Here is a 24,246-nt window from a genome sequence, read left to right as displayed (position 1 = left end):
ACACACACACAAATACACACACTATTATGGCTGCCCTTTGTGCCCTAGGACTGGCCTAGGAGGGGATAGTTCCTAGCCGGGGGTTCTCACACTGCCCGCCATCTTGCCCTTCTCACAGCCACACTAACCGAATAGTTGTTAGGAAACAGAGGGGTATCGGGTCCGAAATGGGAGGAAGTGAGGAAACAGTAACAGGACCTGCAAGAAGTAGAAGGCGGGGGCGATCGATATCTGATGGCACTATGAGGGGGAGGAGGGTAGTCACCAGGATAAGGACAACAGGAGTTAGAAAAAAAAAAATTACTAATTAAAACATGGGATTTCTGGCATTGAGATCGTTTTAAGGTTAATTATAATAATAGCGAGTTAGAAAAAAAAAAATTATAATTTATATCATTATAATCACCAGACTAAAAAACAATATAGTTAAATGAATATATATATTTATTGAAATTTACAACTGTACATTATAATACATTCAGTAACTTTGATCTTGAGTGTATACAGGAGTGTAGAGAACTACCCATTGGTGGCACTCTAATGACATTTTTACATTAGCAGGTATCGAGGCCATCTTCTTTCCTTGCACCTCGGAGGATTATCAGGAATGGAAGAGGATGCAATGTTAGAAGCTAGTTGGTTTGAGTGGTTAGAGAGTTTATATATGAAAGGAACGGTATCTAGTTCGGGGTATATCGGTTACATATGGAACATTAAGATCTTTATGGATGATTATATATAAATAAATATGAAAATTCATTCCAATCGTAAAATATCTCACTTAAAATTAAAAACACAATTTTCATGGTACACTATTGACAGAAAGCTATATATCCACTGTTCAGGATTATATAAAAATGACACTCCAAACTGATTTTAGCAGTATTTTACATCGACCCGCATAGCTGTGCTTAGAGCTGTTATTATTAAAATCTAGAAAATTAAATTGTTATCTAAATTTCCAAATTATTATTATTTTTTTAAATCGCTCTATATTCGCATTCTTAAAATTATCTATAAATCCTTATTCCCTTTTCAAGGTTAAGTAAAAATCCTCTCTTTTGTTCCGCGTTGGTTTTTTTTTTATTTGCATTCATTTCATACTTTACGCCTATAGAGAATTTAATTAAACTAAAGTTTTTTTTTCTAGTTTATTTATTGTTATTTACAACTGTATAAAAATATATACAATGAGTAAATTTGCTGTAATTGATATAATGACATGATAAAAACATGTGGAGAATCTGCCCATTGATAGAACTCCAATTTCCAACATTTCTAGAGGAGAAGATCTCGAGGTCATATTCTTTTCAGATTCCTAGGAGAATTATTAGGTAATGAAGGAGAAGCCAGGTTAGAAACGAGTTGGTTTGGGTGGTTGGGAAGTTTATCATGAAAGGATTGGTATCTGGTTCAGGCCAAATCGGCAACATATGGGACATTAAGGTGGTGCTAGATGACTTGATTTTTCATAAAGCAAGGAACATGAAGGATTTAGGACTGTAAGGATTGGATTTGGGAAGAATTCCATCGTTTAGTGGAGCCCCATAGCTCAACTCCATATGTCCAGATAGATCTCATAATAGTCATGTAGATCAGTCTTTTGTAATGGATTGGAAGTTTAGACAGTTTGTCAAGTAAATGTTGTAACAGTCGGAATCGACGAGCAGTTTCCTGTCTTTTCAGTCTTGTAGAGGATTCAATGTCAGTCGTTTATCCAAATGTAAACCAACGTTTTAAAATATGAAGACGTATATTTCAATACGCTCCTATTACTGCGAATGAAAAAAAAAAAAAATGAAATTGGGACAGAATTATTTCTCCTTGTATTCAGAAAATATTTTCTATTAAATATTAAGTAAAGAATATAATAGCGATTAAGGGCTATATAGTCATTTTATGGAGCAACACACTGCTATAGTCGGTGCGAAATGTAGGATATGTCACAACATCCTGAAGGATCATCTAATTAGACATGAAGTTGCTACACACGAACAAGGATGCTTTAAATAGACCCCAATAATAACTAAAAAGTGACAAAGCGTACAAATAAATTTTAATAATAAAGGAAGCAAAATAGTAGAAAAAGATATTTATTGCTAACAAACGGTTCGTCCAACTTTGCAGGGCTTCGTCAGGGCTATAAAATTGAAGCAAAGATGATAAATAAACTGATAAATTTGAGTTATTTATAACATTTAGAAATCAACATTTGGTGAATTTATTTTGGAAAAAATAATAAAACTACTACTCCTAGGAGGATAAACTGCTTTATAGGACATACAACTAGCTTTAATTTCCCCTCACCTATACTTGGGGCAGACTCATCAATTTGGAATAATAATTATACATAGTTTTCATTAACGTAATAAAAAAAATCAAGGTGAAATAACTGACTTTTTTTCTCCACTTGTGCTCTTATCTTAACTTATTTTGTTTATTGCTAATTTATTATGTTCCTTTTTTTAATGAAGGTAGAGTAAACCGAATAGAATAGCCAAAAAAAGTAAAAAATAAAAATAAAACAAGCATGTGGATAACGAAATTTTTTTTTTTCTCTTGTATTATACAGGAGGAAAAAGTGTATACAGTAACTAAACCGAATATTATTGTACATAATGTGGAGTTAACATTGGTATATGTTACAGTTCTTTACTAAACATGATAAAAAAAAAGATAGCAGAAACAAAAACAAAACAAATAAAGTTTAAAATATATACAATAGCTAAAATGATACAATAGGAACTAATTATTTAATACAGTAGATAACAAAAATTAAAAGTAACTAGATAATAAAAATAGATGAATACATTGTATATAAAATATATAAATACATTGCCGATGTGAGAATTAAGTATTAAACTGTTATTATATAAGAGGTACGTTTGGGGTACATTCGATGATCAGGTACTCTTTTAGGTATTTTTCGAAGATTTCAGATTGGGGATAACGACATTTTGTTGCTTCCTATGTTTATCAAGCATTTAAACAGGTCTCGGATTTGCGGCAAGTGGCGAAAGTTTAGATCCAGCATAATGTTTAATACATTTTGACATTATTTATAATTTTATCAGTATCGTCTATTTAATTTTATTGTATATAAACCTTTCCAACCATCCTAATTCTTTGGTTCAAACCTTATCTAGTTCCAACCATCCCTACAGCCCTCCTAGAAGGTTGAAACGGCAGTGGCCAAGAGACTTATTAAAATAAAAATGGACAATTGGAGTTTTGGCAATGGTCATGTTCTCCACTCAAGTTGAATGTTTGCGGCTTTAGCGCACTTGCTCAGCCTCCACTGGCTCACTACCAGTGATGCGGCGAGAGGGATGCGCTGGGACCTTTTGAGCTCTGCTCTACCCCTCACACGTGGGGGATAGAGTGGGCTCAGGGATCCTCAGGTCGATTGTGTAAATATTGTATATATTATTTTATTTATTTATTTATTGTTTATGTTCATCTTGTCTATTCTTTCTTTTGTTTGTATATATTTTAAGAGAGTTTATTTTTTATTTTTTTTTTTTTAAATTTATTTTATTTTATTTATTTTTTTTTTTTATTTTTTTTTATTTTAGTATGTAGATCATTCATCACTATAACCTATTGCTCACAACTGTGTGGCAGATTGTAATATCTATCAATAAATAAATCTATCAATAAAAAAAAAATATATATATATATCTCTCGAAGCTATAGATGACAATAACACCTACAAGATATATTATTAGTTTACTAAGGAATAGGAGATATATTATAGCGCAGAATCGACGTCAGTAATAGTAGAGTAACATTTCCACGAGTTCCCTCCGGAGCCATCACAAACTACTGATTAGACGGTAATCGAACCCAAGGATAAAGATAATATTATACAGGAGGCACATAGGGCTATGCCATTATATGTAATTATAGCCGTATATAGTCCGCACAGGTGCCATGATACTCACCGGCACAGCTTCTGTGGGCGCTGGAGTCTCGGGCCAGGACAGTACGAGAGCCCCGTGAAAAAGAAGTCAGTTATTTCACTTCAATTTTCGATTATTTTTATAAAAAATATAATTAACAAATTGAGGAGCATACCAAGTATGGGAATAAAAAAATGGCGGCTATTTCAAAACGTTAAAAAAAAAAAAATTTCATTCAGAGTTCCATATCGCTAAAACTGTCAGCAGCACTAGAAACTTAATAGGACATCATTTAATGTAGAGTTAATTTACTAAAATATGAGCCCTAATAGAACTATTTACCTTAAATAGTTCCTTAGATGTAGCTTTTAAATTGTAGCACTTCATAAAAAATATAATGACAAATCAGTAGATAGTGAATTTATTTTGGGAAATCTATAACTCAAAAAGTATTCTTCGTACAGATATGTATTAGCACTCAAATTAAAGTTAGTTTAATGTACTATAAAGTAGTGTATAGTGGTTGTCATCGTAGGAGTAGTAGTTTACATCATATTTTAAAATCACATTTTTGAAAATAACATAAAAACTACTACTTCTACAAACATAAACGTAATAAACCACTTGCTTATCCATGTAACTAGCTTTAACTTGAGAGCTGACAAACATCTGTACGTCTTATGGTTTCTGAGATATATTTTATTATATATTAAAATTGTTGTCAAAATAACTATAAATCAACATTTTTTGAATTTATTCAGTCGAATATCGTGAAAAATACTACTCATACGAAGATAAACGTCATAAAGTAGTTTATAGCACGTCAAACAAGGCATTTTTTTCAAAAAGTTAAAAAAAAATTTTTCATTCAGAGTTCTATATCGTTAAAACTATTTAAAGCAGTAGAAAAATTAATAGAGCATCATTTAAAGTAGAGTTAATTTACTAAAATATGAGCCCTAACTGAGCTGTTTACGTTTAATACTTTCCGAGATATAGTTTTTTTAAAGCAACCTTCCATAAAAACGTACTAAAAAATCAATAATAAATCTATAATAATTTATATTATGAATCGTGAGACGCACAGGAGTCCATTCGCATTCAAATTAAAGCTAGTTTGATGTGCTCTAAAGTAGTTTATGAAGCTTATCTTCATAGGAGTGCTTTTCATGATATTTGATAAATTTCCAATGGAATGAATTTTATTTTTTTTTTCACGGGATCTGATCGTAAATCAGATTTTAGGACAAGTTCATAAAAGACACTTGTTTGATTTGGAGCTCCCTAAAGACGTAGGTCAGCAAAAACCGAAAAAAAAATTTTTTTAAATATATTTAGATAAATAATGAGAAAAATAAAATTGATGAATAATGAGGGAAAAAAAGATTAAAAAATAAATAAAATATACAAAGAAAAAAATATATAAAAATGATAAAACAAAAAAAATCGTGTATTAGTATTATATATCATAAATTTACTATACTATGCCTATACATTATGAGAATTAAAAAAAAAAAAATCTAAGTGTAAGTATGCTGTGTTTTTAGCAACCCAATAATATGCAGTGTTGCCCTCTTTCTCCTTTTATATTTTTTACGCAACAATTTTTATTTTTTTCATACCCTCCTGTAATGATGTTAGTGGGTATTTGGAACGTACATATAGGAGGTATGCTATATGTATAGCTGGGTGTTAAGGATACCTTGGATTGCCTTTTGGCATTATATGGTTAGCTGCCACTTACGCAACAAAATTCCTTAAACGCGATTATTGCATTAATATGTCATATGATACATGTGAGAATAAAATAGTAAAATTCAGTTAAACTAGTCGATGTGTATCTGATAAGCTTGAGTTTTGAAAAATATTTTTAAAACTCCAGAAACTTTAGAAATGGAACATTTAACCAATCTGAAGAAGTATAACATAAAGTAACTCTTATTTGGTCCGCATATACACTCAAGTGGAAGGACACCAGAATTTAAACTAAGCATTTGTATTTGTCTCCTTTTTAAATAATTCTAGATAGCACAGGTGTGTAAAAACATTAACAAGGGTAAAAAAAGGAACCATGTTTGCTCGAAGCAGACAAAGATGAGAGGCAACTTTGAACTGACTGTCAAAGGTTAATCTCTTCAGCTCGATTGGGACCTGATCAATCGCTTGTCCAAACCGAGCCGTCTTTGTACTTTGATCAGAGCCAAAAGGGGGGGGGGAGGACACATAGGATCTGCTGGAACAGAAAAGCAGGAGTGATCCAACGGTATAGGAGAAAACGCTATTGTAAATCGATGGATCCTAAATTCGAAAAAGCAACTGTTTTTAAGTCGGAATTATCCAAGATTTCTTTTCCCACCGCCATTTTGTTTCATACAGACAAGATCAAAATTTGAGCATGTGTACTTTAGAGGTAGGGACCCTTTCCTATAACACATTAAGTCTCTATGATTCGGGTTCCAATTTGCATCGGAAAAGTTTGAAGCCAGATCCAAACATTTACTACTTACCGCAAATCCAAAATACCAAAAAATGTTTAGGAAAGATACCAAAGTAAAGTTAGGGAAGTAGCAAACTTCTGTTTTTCAAAGAGGCAAAAATGGTAAAAGTCGAACTAGTGTTGGATATAACCTTCGATCGAGGTTATTTTTTTAATAAAAAAAAACAAAATAAAGATAGACGAAATGAAAGGCATTAGGTAAATATCGGCAAAGAAGATATTATATGATAACAAAAAGGCCATTTCAAAAACATAAATTGCAATCTGCTATGAAAAGAAGGAATTATTTATTATTACATTGATAATGGTACCATACATGTCCTACGGTCCATGTGCGACCACACAATTGCCGAATTCCCATATGCACAAGTTGGCCAGAATTTTCGCCCGACTAATGTAGGTTGTTGGACACAAATTAAAGTCGTACGAAACTGAAATTTTGGGCGGGAGTATACCTAAGATGCTATAGCAACCTTTTTTGTTAAAATACACCAACCGGAAGTTCCACTTTATATAATTGATATTACATTTTGGATATCCTCAAAAACGGCTCTAACGTTTTTAATTATACTCAGTAAATGAATGAGCAATTAAGTATACTTTATATCTGATAGCTCTAATCGTCATTGAAACGGTCTGACAGAGCTTAAACTAAAAAAAAAAAAAAAAACTGTTAACTTAATGTACCTTTAATTGTGCCTGTTTGAATTAATTGACCTCTAACATTTTTATTAGTTATGAAAAATGGATAAATATAAAACATGAAAGATTTTGATGGTAAACCTATTTGCATCACACTTATTGTATTTTTTAAAAATTTATTTATTGCTATTTACAACTGTACATTATAATACATTTAGTAAATCTGATCTAAGTTAAATTGAAGTGTTACAGGCGTGTAGAGAAACTACCCATTGGTAGCACTCTAATGACATTTTACATTAGCTGGTCTCATAGCCAACTTCTTTTCAGGCGCCTCGGAGGATTGTCAGAAATGGAATAGGATGCAAGATTAGAAACTAGGGGGTTTGAGTGGTTAGAGAGTTTATAATGGAAGGAGTGATATCTGGTTCGGGCTAGATCGGTTACATAGGGAACATTTAGGTCTTTATGGATGGTTTTATTTGTGACAAAGTAAGGAGCATTGAGGATTTAACGAAGGATTTTGGATTGTAAGGATTCAATACGGGAGGAATTCGAAGGTTTAGTGGAGCCCCAAAGCTCAACTCCGTATGTCCAGATTGGTCTTATTACAGTCATGTAGATTAGTCTTTTGTAATGAGTTAGAAGTTTAGACCGTTTGTCTAGTAAGTGCTGTAATAGTCGAAATCGACGTGCAGTTTCCTCTCTTTTCAGTCTAGTGTGAGGATTCCAGGTTAATCGCTTGTCCAAATGTAGTTCAAGGTAGCGGATCTGTTCGACAGGGATATTTATTGTATTTAAATTAAAAAATATGAAAAATAAAAACAATATTGCATATGGGATTATTACGTAAGTGATCATCACACTGCAAGCGTTAATTATAAGAAAAGTGTAATTTTCTTGAAATTTCCATGAAGCTACTTAGGGACATCACAGTTTTGAGCGTTTCAATGCTCTTGTATGTACCCCAATAACTACGAAGTGTGGGTTTTTGCGGCATAGCCATCAATATATTGAGTGCAATATAAGACTTGCAATTCTTCTACAGAAGTTTCTTTGTGACTTGGATCCTTTTCACGAAATCGATTAGTTTCAGTTCAAGAATTTCCTTTGTCAAAAACAATTCGAAAACATTCAGCCTTGTAAAATTTGTTATGTTTTTATTTAGACCAGCAACAGATATAAATTTATGCAATTGAAGTTCGTCATGTTTTTCTCCCACTCAAAATCGCTCTCACTTTGATTACTATCGCTTTTATCAGAAGATATCGCAATAAAACGACTGCATTTTCTGGGTCTAATACCTCTTCACTGCTATTTATTTTTCTGTGTTATTTTGCCTTGAAACTATTTGCAATTACCAATTTTCATTGACTATGGGCCCAATCTGCAGAGGTATAATTTGCTCTTTAGTGATAGTTGTCAAGCAAAATGCGAGCATATATGCCCATCTGAGGCAAATGGGTTAAGGAGATAAGAGGAAAAATATTTTATCCAGGTTGAAAGCACATAATAAGGGTCGTAATTTAGAAGTATTATATATTCTTGGAAAGCTTAAGATTTAAGAAAAAATAATATGTAACATATAAAATCATAGAAAGGAAAGAAAAATGAAAAACTCATTAATTCATCAATTCATATAAAAAGGGTTTTTCCTTTAAAAAATGTAATACAAAGATCAAAATTGTGTTTCCCATTCATTTTTTTCTTTCTATTTTTTTTTGTGAACTGATATTGTAAAGCTCTGGTTTTCAATTCCGACAAGTTCAGATCTCCATCCTACCTATAAAACCAACCGGTATTACAGAAATCCATTAACTAAAAAAAAAAAAAAGAAAAAGAAGACGAGTAGCCCGAAATCCCTTTTTCACACCATGCTTTGACAAGAACAACGCCATAGTGCACACACACATTCACCCGTTGGGGGATTACGTAGATACAGACACACAGAAGATGGTTCCCATAGGAGCGCCATACAGCCCTAATCCATCCCTCTATCCTAGACAAAGGGCTAGACCATCTGCCCTATCCTAGGTTAGTAACGGCCCTATGGAGGGGGAGGGCCAGGTGGATAGGGGAGGGTTTGCCTAGTGTCTCTAATCTACTACACTACGTACTATGTACTCCCATTACATTTATGTACTCAGAACATGGTTTATACATAACATTAAAATAAGAGCAATTTATTAATTTAAAAAAACAAAAATGTGTATAATAAACAAAATTATATGGTGCTGTGCACTCATCACACAAGAATCACTTATCATCCTACTATGAGTAGGAATTAATCTTTGCTCCTTACAGATCAGACATTTTTATTTATTTATTTTGTATTGCCTAAATATATAATGTACAATATTTACTATATTGTTTTGGGCTACACTCTTTTAAAATATAATTTTATTGATACTAATTACATTTTACATAATTATTCTATTTTACATTTTTGTAATACAAGCGGAGGAGCCCCCCCCCAAAAAAAAATTATTGAATTAAAAGAAAATACGTAATAACATGATACCTGTTATTGATTTATATTTACGTTAATATAAGTTTAGTTTTTTGCATTTACATCGAAGGGTTGTAGTTCTAGTGTAATTTCCTATTTCTGTAATTGGAGGGTTTAATGTGTTGGGGCAAGACTGGAAGAAATTATATATCAGTTCATATATCCAATCATGTACGGTGTCATATTTAATTGAGAGTGTCTTACATGATATTCTTACGTAATATGGATGGTTATCGATAATCCTGAGGAATTTGTTTTGGAATACTTGTATTTTTAAAAATTTTGGTTGAACTAGAAAGCTCCTTATAGGGCAGGCATATGTTAAGATGGGTCTTAGTACCATTTTATTTATACTGACTGATTTGGATTCTATAATATATCTATTATGGATACATTTTATGTAAATATTTCCTTGCGTTTTCAGACATTTGTATATTATTCACTGTGGCAATACTTTTCCAAATGAGATCCAAACTCCGATTTCAATAATTTTCATGAAAGCACTTTTAATAACATTAGTCGTACCAATATTTTAACTTTTTTTTTTTTTTTTGTAAAATTATGGCAGCAATTTAGAGAAGAGAAAGAAATGCTTTATTCATCCATGCTGCCCAAATACATCGGGTTGCTACATTACACAGCATACTGATCAATCCTTGATCGGACATACATAAATTACATATTTTTATATGATATAATATAATAGAAAGATAACTTTTTTTTCCACAGTTTTCTTTTACTTTATTTTACAATTAATACCAGTCTACAAACTAAATACAAGTTTTTCAATTTATTCCTTTTTTTCTTTCCCTTCCATTTCACAACCCTTATTTTATTTGTTCAACAAATTCCCCTATATAACAAATATTAAAATATTAATATAACAGTTGACTAAAATTTATATTGAAGTCTTAACTATTTATTCAAAACTAAATTGAAAAAAAATAGGCTTTAATACAACCTTGGTCTTATGTTCACTGAAATAGTTTAAAAGGTTTATTTTCTTCTTTAGTTGATATCAAATTCTTTCATAGATTATTCATTTTTATTACTAATAACAATGAGAGACGCTAGTAATTTAAGCACTATCAGTCTATTTTAATGAGAATAAAACTTAGTATTTTTAGTAGTATCTTTAATATTAACTAAGAGTGATTTTATGGGGATAGGTTGAAATCCTGTAAAGCTTAAAGCTGAAATATAGGTTCAGTGAAATTAAAAACTAATTATATAATAAGTATAATCATATGAACAGCTATCAGACTTGTTAACGTACTGGTTGTTATCTTTTTTTTTGTTCTTAGCCCTGATGAAGGTTTGAAATTCAGGCCGAAACGTTGGCACAAATAAATAAATTTTTACTTGTGTTCTTCGCTGACCGCACCCCCAACCATCTTGGACTACACCCTAAACCATCAACTATTAACTCATCATATGTGATCATATCATTCTAAAATTGTTATAAAATCAATTTTGAAAATACTAAGAACGATTTAATGAAGGTAGTAACCTTTAAGTCTCAAATATAGGTTCAGTGAAATTAAAAAACTAATTATTTAATAACTATAATTATATGAACAGCTATCAGACTGGTAAACGTACTGCGCATACGTTCCCCACTTTACTGTGAAACTCGCTTTATTTACGCACTGTCATTCTACGACTTTACATGTAAATATTTTTCCTCTTATTTTTCCTCTAAGTTAGTAAACAATTTCTTTCATAGTTTATATTCATCAATTTTTCGTTAATCAATAAAATATAAGATGGTTAATTATTTCAAACAAACAAAATTAATGATACTTTAAAGGAATATTAAAAAAAAATAAATCCGCATTTAAGGCCAGTCAGACTATTTCAATGAGGATATCACCTTACTGATATTAACGATCGCTTAATATTACATTGATATACCGAGTTTAATCAAAATAGGTAAAGCCATTTTTGAAAAATATCATAAAAAAGTGTAAAATCGATTATATAAAGTAACATGTAGTGTTGGGCTATTACAAAAAAAAATCGTGCTGTTACAACTCAGGCATATATCCGCTTTTGGAAAATCGTTATTACTGTTACTGTATGATTATTAGAGTCATGATAGTACTGTCACACTAGCTCTGGCGTGATCGTTAATTGAACAAGCACTAGACTAAGTGTCGCATTAACTGCCACGTTTGACTATCACACGTGAATGTCACAGTGGACTGTTGCAACATATTAACCTTACCAAACTGAATGACAACAGGCGGGAAAACATTGCTGCCCGAAAACGTAAAATTGTACCTAATTTCGACATGCTTCGCCTTGTAAGGTGACTTACGACCTATATAGGTTAATATAGTAATGAATTGTATTTTTTAATGGTTTTCACTTAAAACTCTCTAAAGATGTCGTAAAAAATTGCGGCAATTTCAAAAAGCTAAAAAAAATCATTCAGATATCGAGATATTTGAAACTAACTACGACACTAGAAAAATAATAAAAGATAATTTAAATTAGAGTAAATTTGTTAAAAGATCAGCTCTACTTTTACAATTTAGATTCAATAGTTTCAGAAGTAAAGTTTTTAAAAAGCAATATTTCATAAAAAATGCACTAAAAATTCAGTAGTTGGCGAATTTATTTAGGCAAAACTATATCTCAGGAATTAAACATATATATGACTATTAGCTAAACCTAGTTTAATGTGCTATAAAGCCGTTTATGACGCATAACTTCGTATGAGTAGTAGTTTTATAGCATTTTCGAAAATAAATTCACAAAATTTTGATTTATAGTTGTTCGGCAAAAATATTTTATTCATAAAACACTATATCTCATTGGATGTACAGATGACTGCCAGCAATCAAATTAAATAGAATTTAACGAACTATAAAGTAGTTTAAGACAATTATCTTAGAAGTTATAGTAGATTTTATGATATTCACATATAATATGAATTTCGCATATTAAAAATTTCGAACAACTATAAATTATTTTATTTTAGCAAATTTGGTAAAAACTACTACTAAGATAAGCGTTATAAGCTATTTTACAGCATAATAAACTAGATTTAATGTAACCTAACAGACATCTGTACGTCAAATAATTCCTAAGATATAGTTTTCTCAAAATAAATTTACCAAACACTGACTTTTCTTTTATTATTTTATGAATTGTTGCTTTTCTAGTGTTGTTGGTAGTTTTAAAGATAAGAAGCACCGAAAGAAAAAAATAAATTAACTTTGAAATAGCTATAATTTTTTATTCCACTTTGGAATATTTTGTAGACTCATCAATTTCCACTAGTAATTATATATAAAAAATTGAGAAAAAAAAAAAAATTGCCCCTTTTTTCCACGGGGCTCTTGTCGTTCTTTGCACCTGTATTAAATATTTATAAAATAAATCGTGTATTATAAAAATTATAAAATACAATATCTATTCAAATTTTGCTGTTACGAATATTCCTTTCAAATTACGAGGATGCGAGATTAAAAATATTCTTGCTGTCGGTCAACTGCAATAAAATAAAATGAAACTGAAAAATGAGAATTCTTACCGCCTTTGTGAGCTGGAAAGTTGTTCTCGAGTCGAGAAAGTACTTTCAATGAAATGTCTAGGAGACGAAAAATAATTTATTCAAGAATATTGCAGAATAATTTTATCCTCTTATAACTTGTACATTTAATAATTAATTTGAGTTCATAGGTATAGGAATCTTTTATATCCATAAAAAGTGTGGAACAATAAAGATATTTCAATTGTTTTATTTGGACGAATCGGATAACGTTATTAGGATTTGGGTACTTGTGTAGATAATGGGCGACTACGAGCGCTTTCGGTGGCGGATATGAGAAACACTGTGCCATTACTTTTCTTATCCTTCACTACTTGGTTGGTTGATTATATATATCGAAGATTTAGTAAAATGTGTCTGTTTTCTTTTTAAAGTTTTTATTTGTTGTTTTGTCATATTTTTCCTTAGTTCTTATCTATCAAATGAATGTAAAATGCCTCGGAAAAAAACTATTTGGAAAATTATTTCGAAATTTAGGCCCCGATATCACAGGCAGAATGTTATTGAAGAAAGCCAACAATAAATCTACCAATTGTATATTTTGCAATTTTCTTTTCTATTATATTTTATATTCTTCCATGTTGCTATGTTCATATGTTTACTGCGAATTGGAATTGATTAAATTATAGATATATATTGGCTTATATTACAACGTAGCCATTATAGTATGGCACAATCGGATTTAGTTAACTAATATAGCAATATTCAAAGTATATCAATATTAAAATAGAGTGTTTCGGTTTTAATTTTTTAACATAAACGAGTGAACTGAAATTAAATGATCCAATAAATCCAATCATACAAAGGTAAACAGTATTATACCTTATTGAATTAATATTTTTAATAGTTAAAATTTATAGTATTTTACAAATAATCATAATAATAATAATAAATAAATTGTATACTTTCCAACAATAATAATGAATGAATGAATATATCTGTTAAAGAAATTAGTGAGTTTGAACACGCATTGAATCGTATGTAATAAATAGTCTATGATATTTAAAGAATATAAAGTTATATTTATAATTGTTTTAAAACTAAAGCTTTGTATAATTTATGATGTAAAAAAAGAAAAAAAAAACGAATATAAAAAGAAATATGTTATTTAACAGGTCAACACTCTTTCTGGTTACTTTAATATATAAATCTAGTTATCTTTCGATTGAGTGTTTTCTTTATTTTTTTTCTTCCTCCTCCTTTCTTCTTCTTATTAAACTGAATAATTCTTAACTTACCAAAAATATCAGAAATGTTTAGTCTTAGATATATTGATATAAGGTAAAAAAATAATGTTGAAAGTATATAAAATATAAAAATTTCTTTTGAAGGTGATAGTGTGATGGTATTTTAAAAAGGTATCAAAATAAATCTTCATATAAACATACACATAAAAATATACGATCATTTTGAAACTAAGTACTTGTACCAGAAAATTATTTAAAAATAGTCCCTATCTGGGAGAATTACTCAAATTCTTATGATAACATTAACCAAACATGTTACTTGAGTTAATCTAGCAAAAATAATTTTAATTCAAACTCATAAATAAGTAGAAATTTACTTGTTTTTATAATTAACTTTAAGAATGTACTTAATAATAATAAGACTCAGTTTAAAATATTAGTTCAATCGAGCAACATAGACTAAAGTGACTAAAACAGGTGGCCCTTCTCACTCTGGGACAGCCTTACTTATCATACCTTTAAACAGATACTTATTGGAGTATTGGTCTATTTATTGCATATCACAATCTCTGGAATGATACAACACCAAAAATAATATAAGTCAATTGTTCACTGCCAACTAACCTCCAAAACATTTTTTTTCGTACCCTCCTAACGAAATAAGTTATTGAATAGGAGGTAGTTATATGTATATCTGGTAGTTTACACCTACCACCTGGTACCTCCTATGTTTTCGATAACTTATTTCGTCAGGTGGAACAAAAAAAAATAATAACAAAGGTCAAACCCTGATTTAGGGACAGTGTTATCTCACTTTTGAAACATTTACTTAAAAATAGAAGTACTCTCTTCTGATACATCATTTAGCCGTAAAAGTAGCTAAAATTAGAAAACGGCGTGATTTCTAATTTTTGTATTAAAATATTTTATTAAATATATAATGATATATATTTTTGTAAATTAAATATTGAAGTCTAGTGTAAAAAATATGATAAAACACTAAATGAGTAATATAATTTACTTACTTGTTGTAACCGTTCGTCATAGGCATGCCTGTTTGATGATCTACAGTCATTCTTGCGTTTCTAAAAAAAAAGAAAAAAAAAGTTACAACTTTTAAAAACAACAAAGATTTTGTAAAAAATCAAAGAACATAATCATAAAAACATAATCAGAAAAGAAATTATTTAATTCAAATTATCTAGAAGATAGTCAGGAGTGCGGAAAAAAAAAAAAAAATATATTCTTAATTTAAAACAAATTTGATCCTTTTTTTCTCTCAACCTTTATTCTTTACAATTTTTTCAACGTTTCGACCCTCAGGCCATTCTCAAGCATACCTTCATATTGATGTCATTTCCTTTTTCAAATCTTAAAAATGCAGGCTAATTGCCTTTGTCCCATATAACCTTTTCTAAAAATTTTTTTCTTAGATTTAAACTTTTACAAAAAACTTTTCACATCAATATGAAGGTATGCTTGAGAATGGCCTGAGGGTCGAAACGTTGGAAAAATTGTAAAGAATAAAGGTTGAGAGAAAAAAAGGTTCAAATTTGTTTTAAATTAAGAATAAACTAAACCACTCTCAAACAAGAATATATAAAATAATTAATAATAATAATCTAAATAAAAATAGTACAAAACTATTTATTTGCCAACTTTTCGTCCCACTTTGCAGAGCTTCATAGGGGCTTAAAGATACAAAAGCAACTAAAATGACCTAAACTATTAGGTTAAAAATGAACGTAATAACACGTAAAAATAGAAAGGCAGATATCAGAAAATAAAATTTAACACACTAAAAGACGGAAAATAAAAAAGTAAGTTCAAATTAAATAAAGGTCGAGAAAGAATAAATAGAAATAATAATAATAATAATAAAAAATAAATAATAAATCATTTTTACTTTAATTCAAATTTTCATTTCTGTTAGCGAAGAGGCTGTTGCCAAAATTGTGTATAATATATGTTGGACACAAATTAATCATAAATAAAACGGTAACTAAATTTTTATGGATACAATTATATTTATAAATTCTATTTTCAGAACCCTTGCTACCTCCAAATCCAAACATTCATAAACTCAAATAGAACCAGGGATCAAAATTGGGGTTAATGGAAACCTACGATTTCCAATTCAAACCTTTCGAACGGAACTACATCTGCACAAACGGATCTAAAAGGCAGGATGGAGTAGGTTCAATTATTTCAGATGACGTAAAAATGTATTTACATCCGTCATGTTCCTCCTTGTAATGGGCGAAACTTATTTCGCAATTAATCGCGCAGTAGGAAAATTGAAAATTGAGTAAAAACAGACATACATTGGTACGGATTCAGATCTAACGGGTTTGAAAAACATTTATCTACAAAATTCACTCGAAGTCGAAACGCTGATGAATCTATAAACATTGGATTGTACTGGATGTATGGTTCAATTTATCATGGTTACCTGGTCACTGTGGCATCGAAGAAAATGAGATAAAAGAAATAGTTTCTTGAGAAGTACTCAGAGAAGGCACTCGAAAAATGGTAGTAAATTGGGTTTAAGCCAAGGGACAATAAACTTAGAATTATTAAATCATTTGCAGTGCCTAGTCGAAAACAACTAAAACTACCAAGAACAGAAGATGTAAAGACCCCCCTCATTGTACAAGAGCCGGGAAGAAAAAAACCCAGTTATTTCACCCCCATTTTTGATTACTTTAATGAAAACTATGTATAATTAATAGTCAAATTTGATGAGTCTGTCAAGAATAGGTAGGGGAAATAAAAAATGACCGCTGTTTCAAAACCTTAAAAAACACTAATTTTTCATTCGGTGTTCTATATCTTAAAAATTACCAACAACACTAGAAAAACTAAGAGCACATTATTTAAAGAAGAATAAATTTGGTGAAATATTAGCCCTAAAAGAGCTATTTAGGTCCTATAGTTCTCGAGATACACTTAAGATATAAAAATCTTCTGAAAGATTAGTAATAAGTTAATTTATTTTGAGAAATCTATATCTCAGGAACTATATGACGTACAGAGGTCTATTAGCACTCATATTAAAGCTAGTTTAATGGACTATAAAGTAGTTTATGATGTTTATCTTCGTAGGAATAGTAGTTTTCCTGATATTTGCTAAAATATATTGATTTATAGTTGTTCGGACAATAAGTTTGATTTATGAAAGATTTCATTTCAGAAACCATTTGACGAACAGATGTCTGCCAGCGCTAAAATTAAAGATAGTTAAATTTACTACAAAACAGTTAATAATGTTTATCTTTGCAGGAGTAGTAGTTTTTATGATATTTGACGAAATAAACTCACAACATGTTAATTTTTGTATAAAATGTTGGATTTTTTTAAAAATATATCTCTAGATCCATAAGACGACAGGTATATGTGCTGCCAACACTCAAAATAAAGGAAATTTAACTTACTATAAAGTAGTTTATGACACTTATCTTTGTAGGGGTAGTAGTTTTTATGATATTCACATATAAATATAAATTTGGTAAATGAAAATTTGTCCGAAAAACTATAAATCAATTTATATTGGCAAACTTCATGAAAACAATTACTCCTACGAAGATAAACATCATAAACTACTTTATAGCTCATTAAACTAGCTTTAATTTGAGTGCTAATAGACATCTGTACGATAAATGGTTTTTGAGATATAGATGTTTCAAAATAAATTCACTAACTACCGATCTTTCAGTACATCCCATACAACATTTTTATGAAAAGTTGCTTTTTAAAAAGCTATATCTCGAGGATTATTTAACGTAAATAGCTCTTTTTAGGGCTCATATTTTAGCAAATTTGTTTAGGTTTTCTTGTGTTGTTTCTACAATTTAAGATATAGAGCTCCAAATGAAAAATTAAATTTTTTTATCGCTTTCAAACAGCCGCCATTTTATATTCCCCCTACCTATACTTGGCAGACTCGTCAATTTTGACTAGTAATTATACATAGTTTTCATTAAAGTAATCAAAAATTGGGGTGAGATAACTGTCTTTTTTCTCCTCTTGGGCTCTTGTACTATCGGGATAGGACACTCAAAGTACAAGAGCCCAAGAGGAGCAAATGACAGTTATTTTATATAACTGCGAACAACTATAAATCAATTTGTTTTAGCAAATATCATGAAAACTACTACACCTAAAAAGATAAACGTTTTACGATAAGACTATTTTATAGTCCATTAAGCTAGCTTTTATTTGAGTGGTAATTGACATCTGTACGTCGAATGGTTTTTGAGATATAAATTTCTGAAAATAAATTCAATTACTACTGATCTTTCAATACGTTTTTTTATGAACAGTTTCTTTTAAAATGCTATATTTCTAGAACTATTGAACGTAAGTAGCTTTATTAGGGCTCATATTTTAGCAAATATACTATACTTTAAAAGGTGCTCTCTTAGGTTTTCTAATGTTGTTGGTAGTTTCAAGATATAGAGCTCCGAATGAAAAATTAATTTTTTTTTAACGTTTTGAAATAGCCGCCATTTTATATTTTCTCTACCAATACATGGTAGACTCATTAGTTTCGACTAGTAATTATACATAGTTTTCATTAAAGTAATAAAAAATTGGGGTGAAATAACTACATTTTTTTTCTAGGCTCCTGTACTATCAGGAGTGACACTTGAGTACGGTCATAAGGAAGATCGGGTACCTTCAACAATACTGAACATTCTTAGTGCTATGCCTACGATAATAAACGAGAGGAAATTGGACTGGGGATCAATATAGCAGAAATATTAAAAAATAGTGATAATTAATAATAATATATTGTAAAAGGAAACAGAATTTTTTTCTGAATAAAAAAGAAGAACAAAATTGAAATTTATATACTTGTATCCTTCAACTGTTTTCTCATAAATCATTTGTATAGGGAAAAAATGACCTCAGTGGCTGAAGAGCCCTAAATTATTGTAAATAAATAAATAAATAAATGAACGTAGTATCCATGACAATTTAGTTATATTTTTGTTTATGACTACTTTTTGCGTAGATGACACCTACCAACTATGTTTTGTGTTCAAAACCATCTTTGAAGTCCCTTACACTGCCTGCTGATCAAGAACGAACACAAAATTATTTTTCGAATAGGAAAAAGTAATAAATAAACTAGTATTACCCAAAATAATTATTACTTGAAGTACAAAAGAACGCAAAATACATAAATTTATTTCCCCCTTGCATATGCCACTGCTCGCCTGATGTAACAAAGTAAATGAACATCTTAACCCTAGAAAAACAGTAAATAAATTGGATAGATTTGATTGTTTATGATAAATTTTTGTGTAGATGTTCTTGGCATACCACTTACAGGAAACCAATGTTTTGTGTTCAAAGCTATCTTTGAAGTACCTAAAACTGCCTTCTAATCAAGAACATCGGCAAAATTATTTTTCGGTTGAATTTTTGGGAAATCGAGGAAAATAGGATTCGAGATATCAGGAAAGCGTCAGAATTTCAAATATTAGACCATACTATATTATTAACCAATAATTTTCATAGAACTGCAATTTATAACATATTATATATATAATTGTCCGTATATTTTCAAATTATGAAGAAGATGGTCAGGGTTTCAGACAAAAGAGAAAGAAAAATAGTTAACGACAATTTATTTTCCGACGTTTCACCCCCTGTTTGTAGAGATTCATCAGGACTATAAATCGTTTACATAAAATAGCACATCAAGTTAGTCGATTTTATCGAAGAAGTAGCAGTGACTTCCCAGGCATTCAAATATTCTAAATATGTAATTTCGGTTTCGAACGAATTTTATTTTTTAGCTAGGTTATCTACACATACACACACACACACACACACACAAAGAGTTATTAGACCTCAAAGAGCCATCTCTGTTGAAAACTCGAATTCAAATTTCTCCACACTTGCAACAAACATATATAGGTAAGCTAAGGGAAAAATGTTGATTTCAGAATATTATACAGCGTGAATATATTAGATCGGGTCATGTGTAAGTTCCGAAGCAGCTAAGTAAAATTTATTGATCGTATCTACCCGCCATCAAGTGTTTGTTTTGACTATCACACTGGTAAGGCTTCATTTAGTCTTTTGTCAACTGTTTGCTGTGATACACGTTACGTTAAACTGTTTCTTTAACCTCAGAAATGGAAGTTTTGAACTTCTTTCAGTCGAAACCAATCACATTTTACAAGGAAGGAATTGCTAAACTGCCAAGAAGATGGAAGAAGATTATAGATAATAATGGTGAATACCTAATAAATTAATATTGGAAGAAAATAATTGACCGTACGAAGTAAATTGTAGGAAGATAGCATCAAAATAGTAAAAGAAAACTATTTTTTGTTAACCAACGTTTCACCCCACTTTACAGAGTTTCGTCAGGGCTAAAAGAAAAAAAATAACTATTGTAGTATTAGATAAGAGATCAGTTTATCTATCTATATATCATAAAAAATCTTGCCCTTCCTAAGGGCTAGTAGAAGTGGGGAAACTTGAATTCCTCCTCAGTGATGATCTTTGTTTCAATCTGACAGATATTTTCCCCAATTTTTATTGGTTATTTTTCTTAATATTTCTCTTTTACATATTACTATGCCTCATCTATGCTATATTTACTTCACCTATCTGTTTTATCTAGGGGGCGATGGTAACAGCATGTCAACGCGCCTGTCTACCAACCCAAAGGTTGTGAGTTTGAGCCCAGCTCTATCCGGGATTTTTTCAAGCATCACAAATTATACAAAACTCAATTGTAGCCTCCCACGGGCATTTGTGAGGCCCGTTAGCCAATGGGTGGCACTCACAAAAAATAAGCGTGGGAGTGACGAACCCTACGAAACAAAAAAATAGCACACCAAGAAACACGCGTTCGCGCAATCTAATGCCTAATACATCGCGCGAGGACTTGGACCTCCACGGTCTATGGCCCAACTAGTTCTTGCGAGTATTTTTTACAATTTATTAGCCCACAACTGTATTTAGAACTTTATCACACCTGGGGCTTGTTTCATAATGGAAATCAAAAGTATTAGCCCATAAATACAAGTACATGAGCCATGTACTAATACATTTTGTTTCAAGATGGAGACGATTATTAGTGATGTTACAGGAGTTTAAAAGTAAAAAAATTATTCACAGAATTGAATAACTCAGTGAAATTGTACTGAATACAAACTACAAGAGTAATAGTATTAGTTTGTACTTCATTATGTAACAGAACCCTGGTTGTATTTATTAGCAACTAGTTTCTAGTTCATCTACATGAATGTACTTCCTTATTTATTATTTATTTTTTATATACTTTATAAACATAACAATTGTTATGAATTGTTCTTTAATTTAATGTTTTCTAAATCTTAAAATGTTCGTATCTTGTTTTTTATTTAGCCCTGACGAAGCCCACCAAAGTGGGACGAAACGTTGGTTAACAATAAATAGTTTTCTTTTACTAATTTGATACCTTTATTCACCGCCAACCGGACTATCTACCTACAATCTAATAAATTAATATAATTTTGTTATTTAATGAGAGCAAAATAAATGACTGGAAAAAAAATGAAGTTATGACTTGATCCTTACACATTAAACCTGTTTACGATGTATGCATCGATATTATTAACATATTAGATTTATTTTCTTGGCAAATGTAAACGGAAGGAGAAGGATGATGCCCTTCTAGATGTTGATCCTTCCTGGCCAGAAGATGAAAGGAAACGGCCCTTAGAAGACTATAATTGCTAGACCCTAGAGCAGATGGCTGGCCCACCTGCCTAGACCAATGGTACTAGTCGATCCCTAGCGTACGCCTCTAGCTTCTGGCGCAGCTGCGGTGTCTGAGCATCGCCTATACAGGCCATTGTAAATAGCGACTCCTATATCTCTTCTACGTCGCAGGTGCTGTCCGTTTAACGTCCGGCATGTAGGAATTGAGTATGAGCCAGTACCTGGACAACGGGGAAGGCAGGACTTTACTTAGGACAAAAGCAAATCACACTTCCTGAAGGGAATATCTCTCAAATAGAAAAAATAACTAACCAATTAGGGCAATATCAAAAGAGAACAAGATAAACTTAGAAGAAGCATCAACAGGAAAGAAAAGACAAATCAAAAGGGCCATAGTGCATCACAAAAAAGATAATTTCTATTATGCATTTATGTATGGAATTTTATCCTACAGGAACGACGATAATAATCTCCTATTTGCGGATGATATAGTATTGTTCATAAACTCACTACTATATAAAAAATTATAAATATATTAGCTAAATTGAAGCAATTTCTAAATGAAAATAAGTGCTGAATATCACTAAATCTAAAATAACGATTTTTAGTTAAGCCAAAGGAAGTCCACGAATAAAACATAAATGTTAGGATGAAGTGGGAGAGATAGTTAGTTAGGAAATAATAATATTAATAATAATCAAGACCTTGTGAACTCGAAGGTTCGCCGCCGATAACACATCCTCCCATTAACGCCTGTCTCAACCCAAATCTAGTAAATCACCCTTGATGTAATCTTATCACCTACTTTTCGATCTACTACTCGGTTTTTTAACATTTCATGGATTCGTTCGTTACTTAGCCACACCACCAGTGCACCGGTACTTCCCCATCTCCTATCACGCCCCTGAAAGGCACATAAACCCCGCCTTTTCATGTTCACATTTTTCTGGCAGCTTACCAGCCTTCTTCCTCAAAGCAGTTAATAGACTCTAAACCTTGTTGAATGTTGTATCGTTTTAAATTGCTAACAGAAGGAAATATTTCTCCATTTAAAACATATTTTTCCATTTAACACACTTTAACATGTTAAACTAAAGGTCACGAATACCATTAATATTCGCTCTAATTATTTTTGCTATTACGGTTTTACATTTTAACATACTTACAACCTACGACGGATACTAGTTGTAACTGAATGTTTTCAAGGCTAAAGGTAGATTTAGACATATAATATAAAATAAAATAGATTTATATTTTATTAACCTTAATGCAGCATTGTTACTGAGGATTTATTGACAGAGTATAAAAATTTTAAAATGTAAAAACAAAATGATGCTGGAGTTCCATCAAAGTCTAATCAAAAGTTTTCTTTCAGATAGTAGGTGAAATACCATGGCTCGTTGGGTACTATCAGGCGATAGATGATTGTAGTCTACCATCAAGATAGATGAGAAGCCAAAATAAATATTTATGTACTATCTTTACCTGGGATATATTTAAATTATATTATGAATACATGTCTAAATACTTTTGATTAAACTAATAACACTCGAAACTAATTCCTAAAATTAACAAATCTAATAGGCAATGTATTCAGCTAATTGGCTCTTTTAATTAGAGTAAGAAATAATACAGGCTTACCGATACTACTCATCGTTCATTACATTCATCTGTCCAGTGAGACCCCTTCAAACCCAAATCCACTAAATCAGTCTTAACGAAATCCTCCCATCTACATTTCGGTCTACACCTCGGACGTTTACCCGTCAGTTCAGTGTTTATTATCATTTTAGGTATACACTCATTACTAAGTCCCACCTTACACGCCGCAACCTGCTACATGCTATAACCTGAATTATATTAACCGGGTGCAATTCTCTCAATTCAATTAAATTTTTCCGTTGACCCATATTTTTTTATTCCGGATATTTTACGTAATACTTGATTTTCAAAACACCTTTAGGCCTCTTCCCTCAGTATAAAAGGCTATGTTGCGCGTCCGTAAACAACGGGACTATTTACGATTACTAATAGTTTAGTTTCACTCTCTGCCGAAGCTTCTGCCCACCTGTCACTCTTAACAATATACCTCTTCCCAGATCTGACACATTGCGCTACCTCGGATTCACTTTGGACAAAAGACTCACCTGGAACCAACATACTAGACTCAAAAGACAAGAACTCAACAGACGATTCAGCCAATTATACCGACTTCTCAGCCG

The 24,246-nt window shown here is 31.0% G+C and overlaps 1 protein-coding gene across 1 annotated transcript in view; it reads right to left on the bottom strand.

Moving 5' to 3' along the window:
* Imp (IGF-II mRNA-binding protein) overlaps positions 1-24,246 on the bottom strand; it is a gene marked incomplete in the record, with an annotated part of 198,720 nt that overhangs the window by 120,090 nt on the left and 54,384 nt on the right. Inside the window, 1 exon segment of the mRNA XM_024360136.2 lies at positions 15,322-15,381. Within this exon segment, the coding sequence (XP_024215904.1) occupies positions 15,322-15,381 (60 nt within the window).

Source organism: Halyomorpha halys, unplaced genomic scaffold (assembly GCF_000696795.3).
Source record: "Halyomorpha halys isolate HHAL.00 unplaced genomic scaffold, Hhal_1.1 Scaffold1036.1, whole genome shotgun sequence".
NCBI lineage: Eukaryota > Metazoa > Arthropoda > Insecta > Hemiptera > Pentatomidae > Halyomorpha > Halyomorpha halys.
This window is presented reverse-complemented; position numbering and strand designations above follow the sequence as displayed.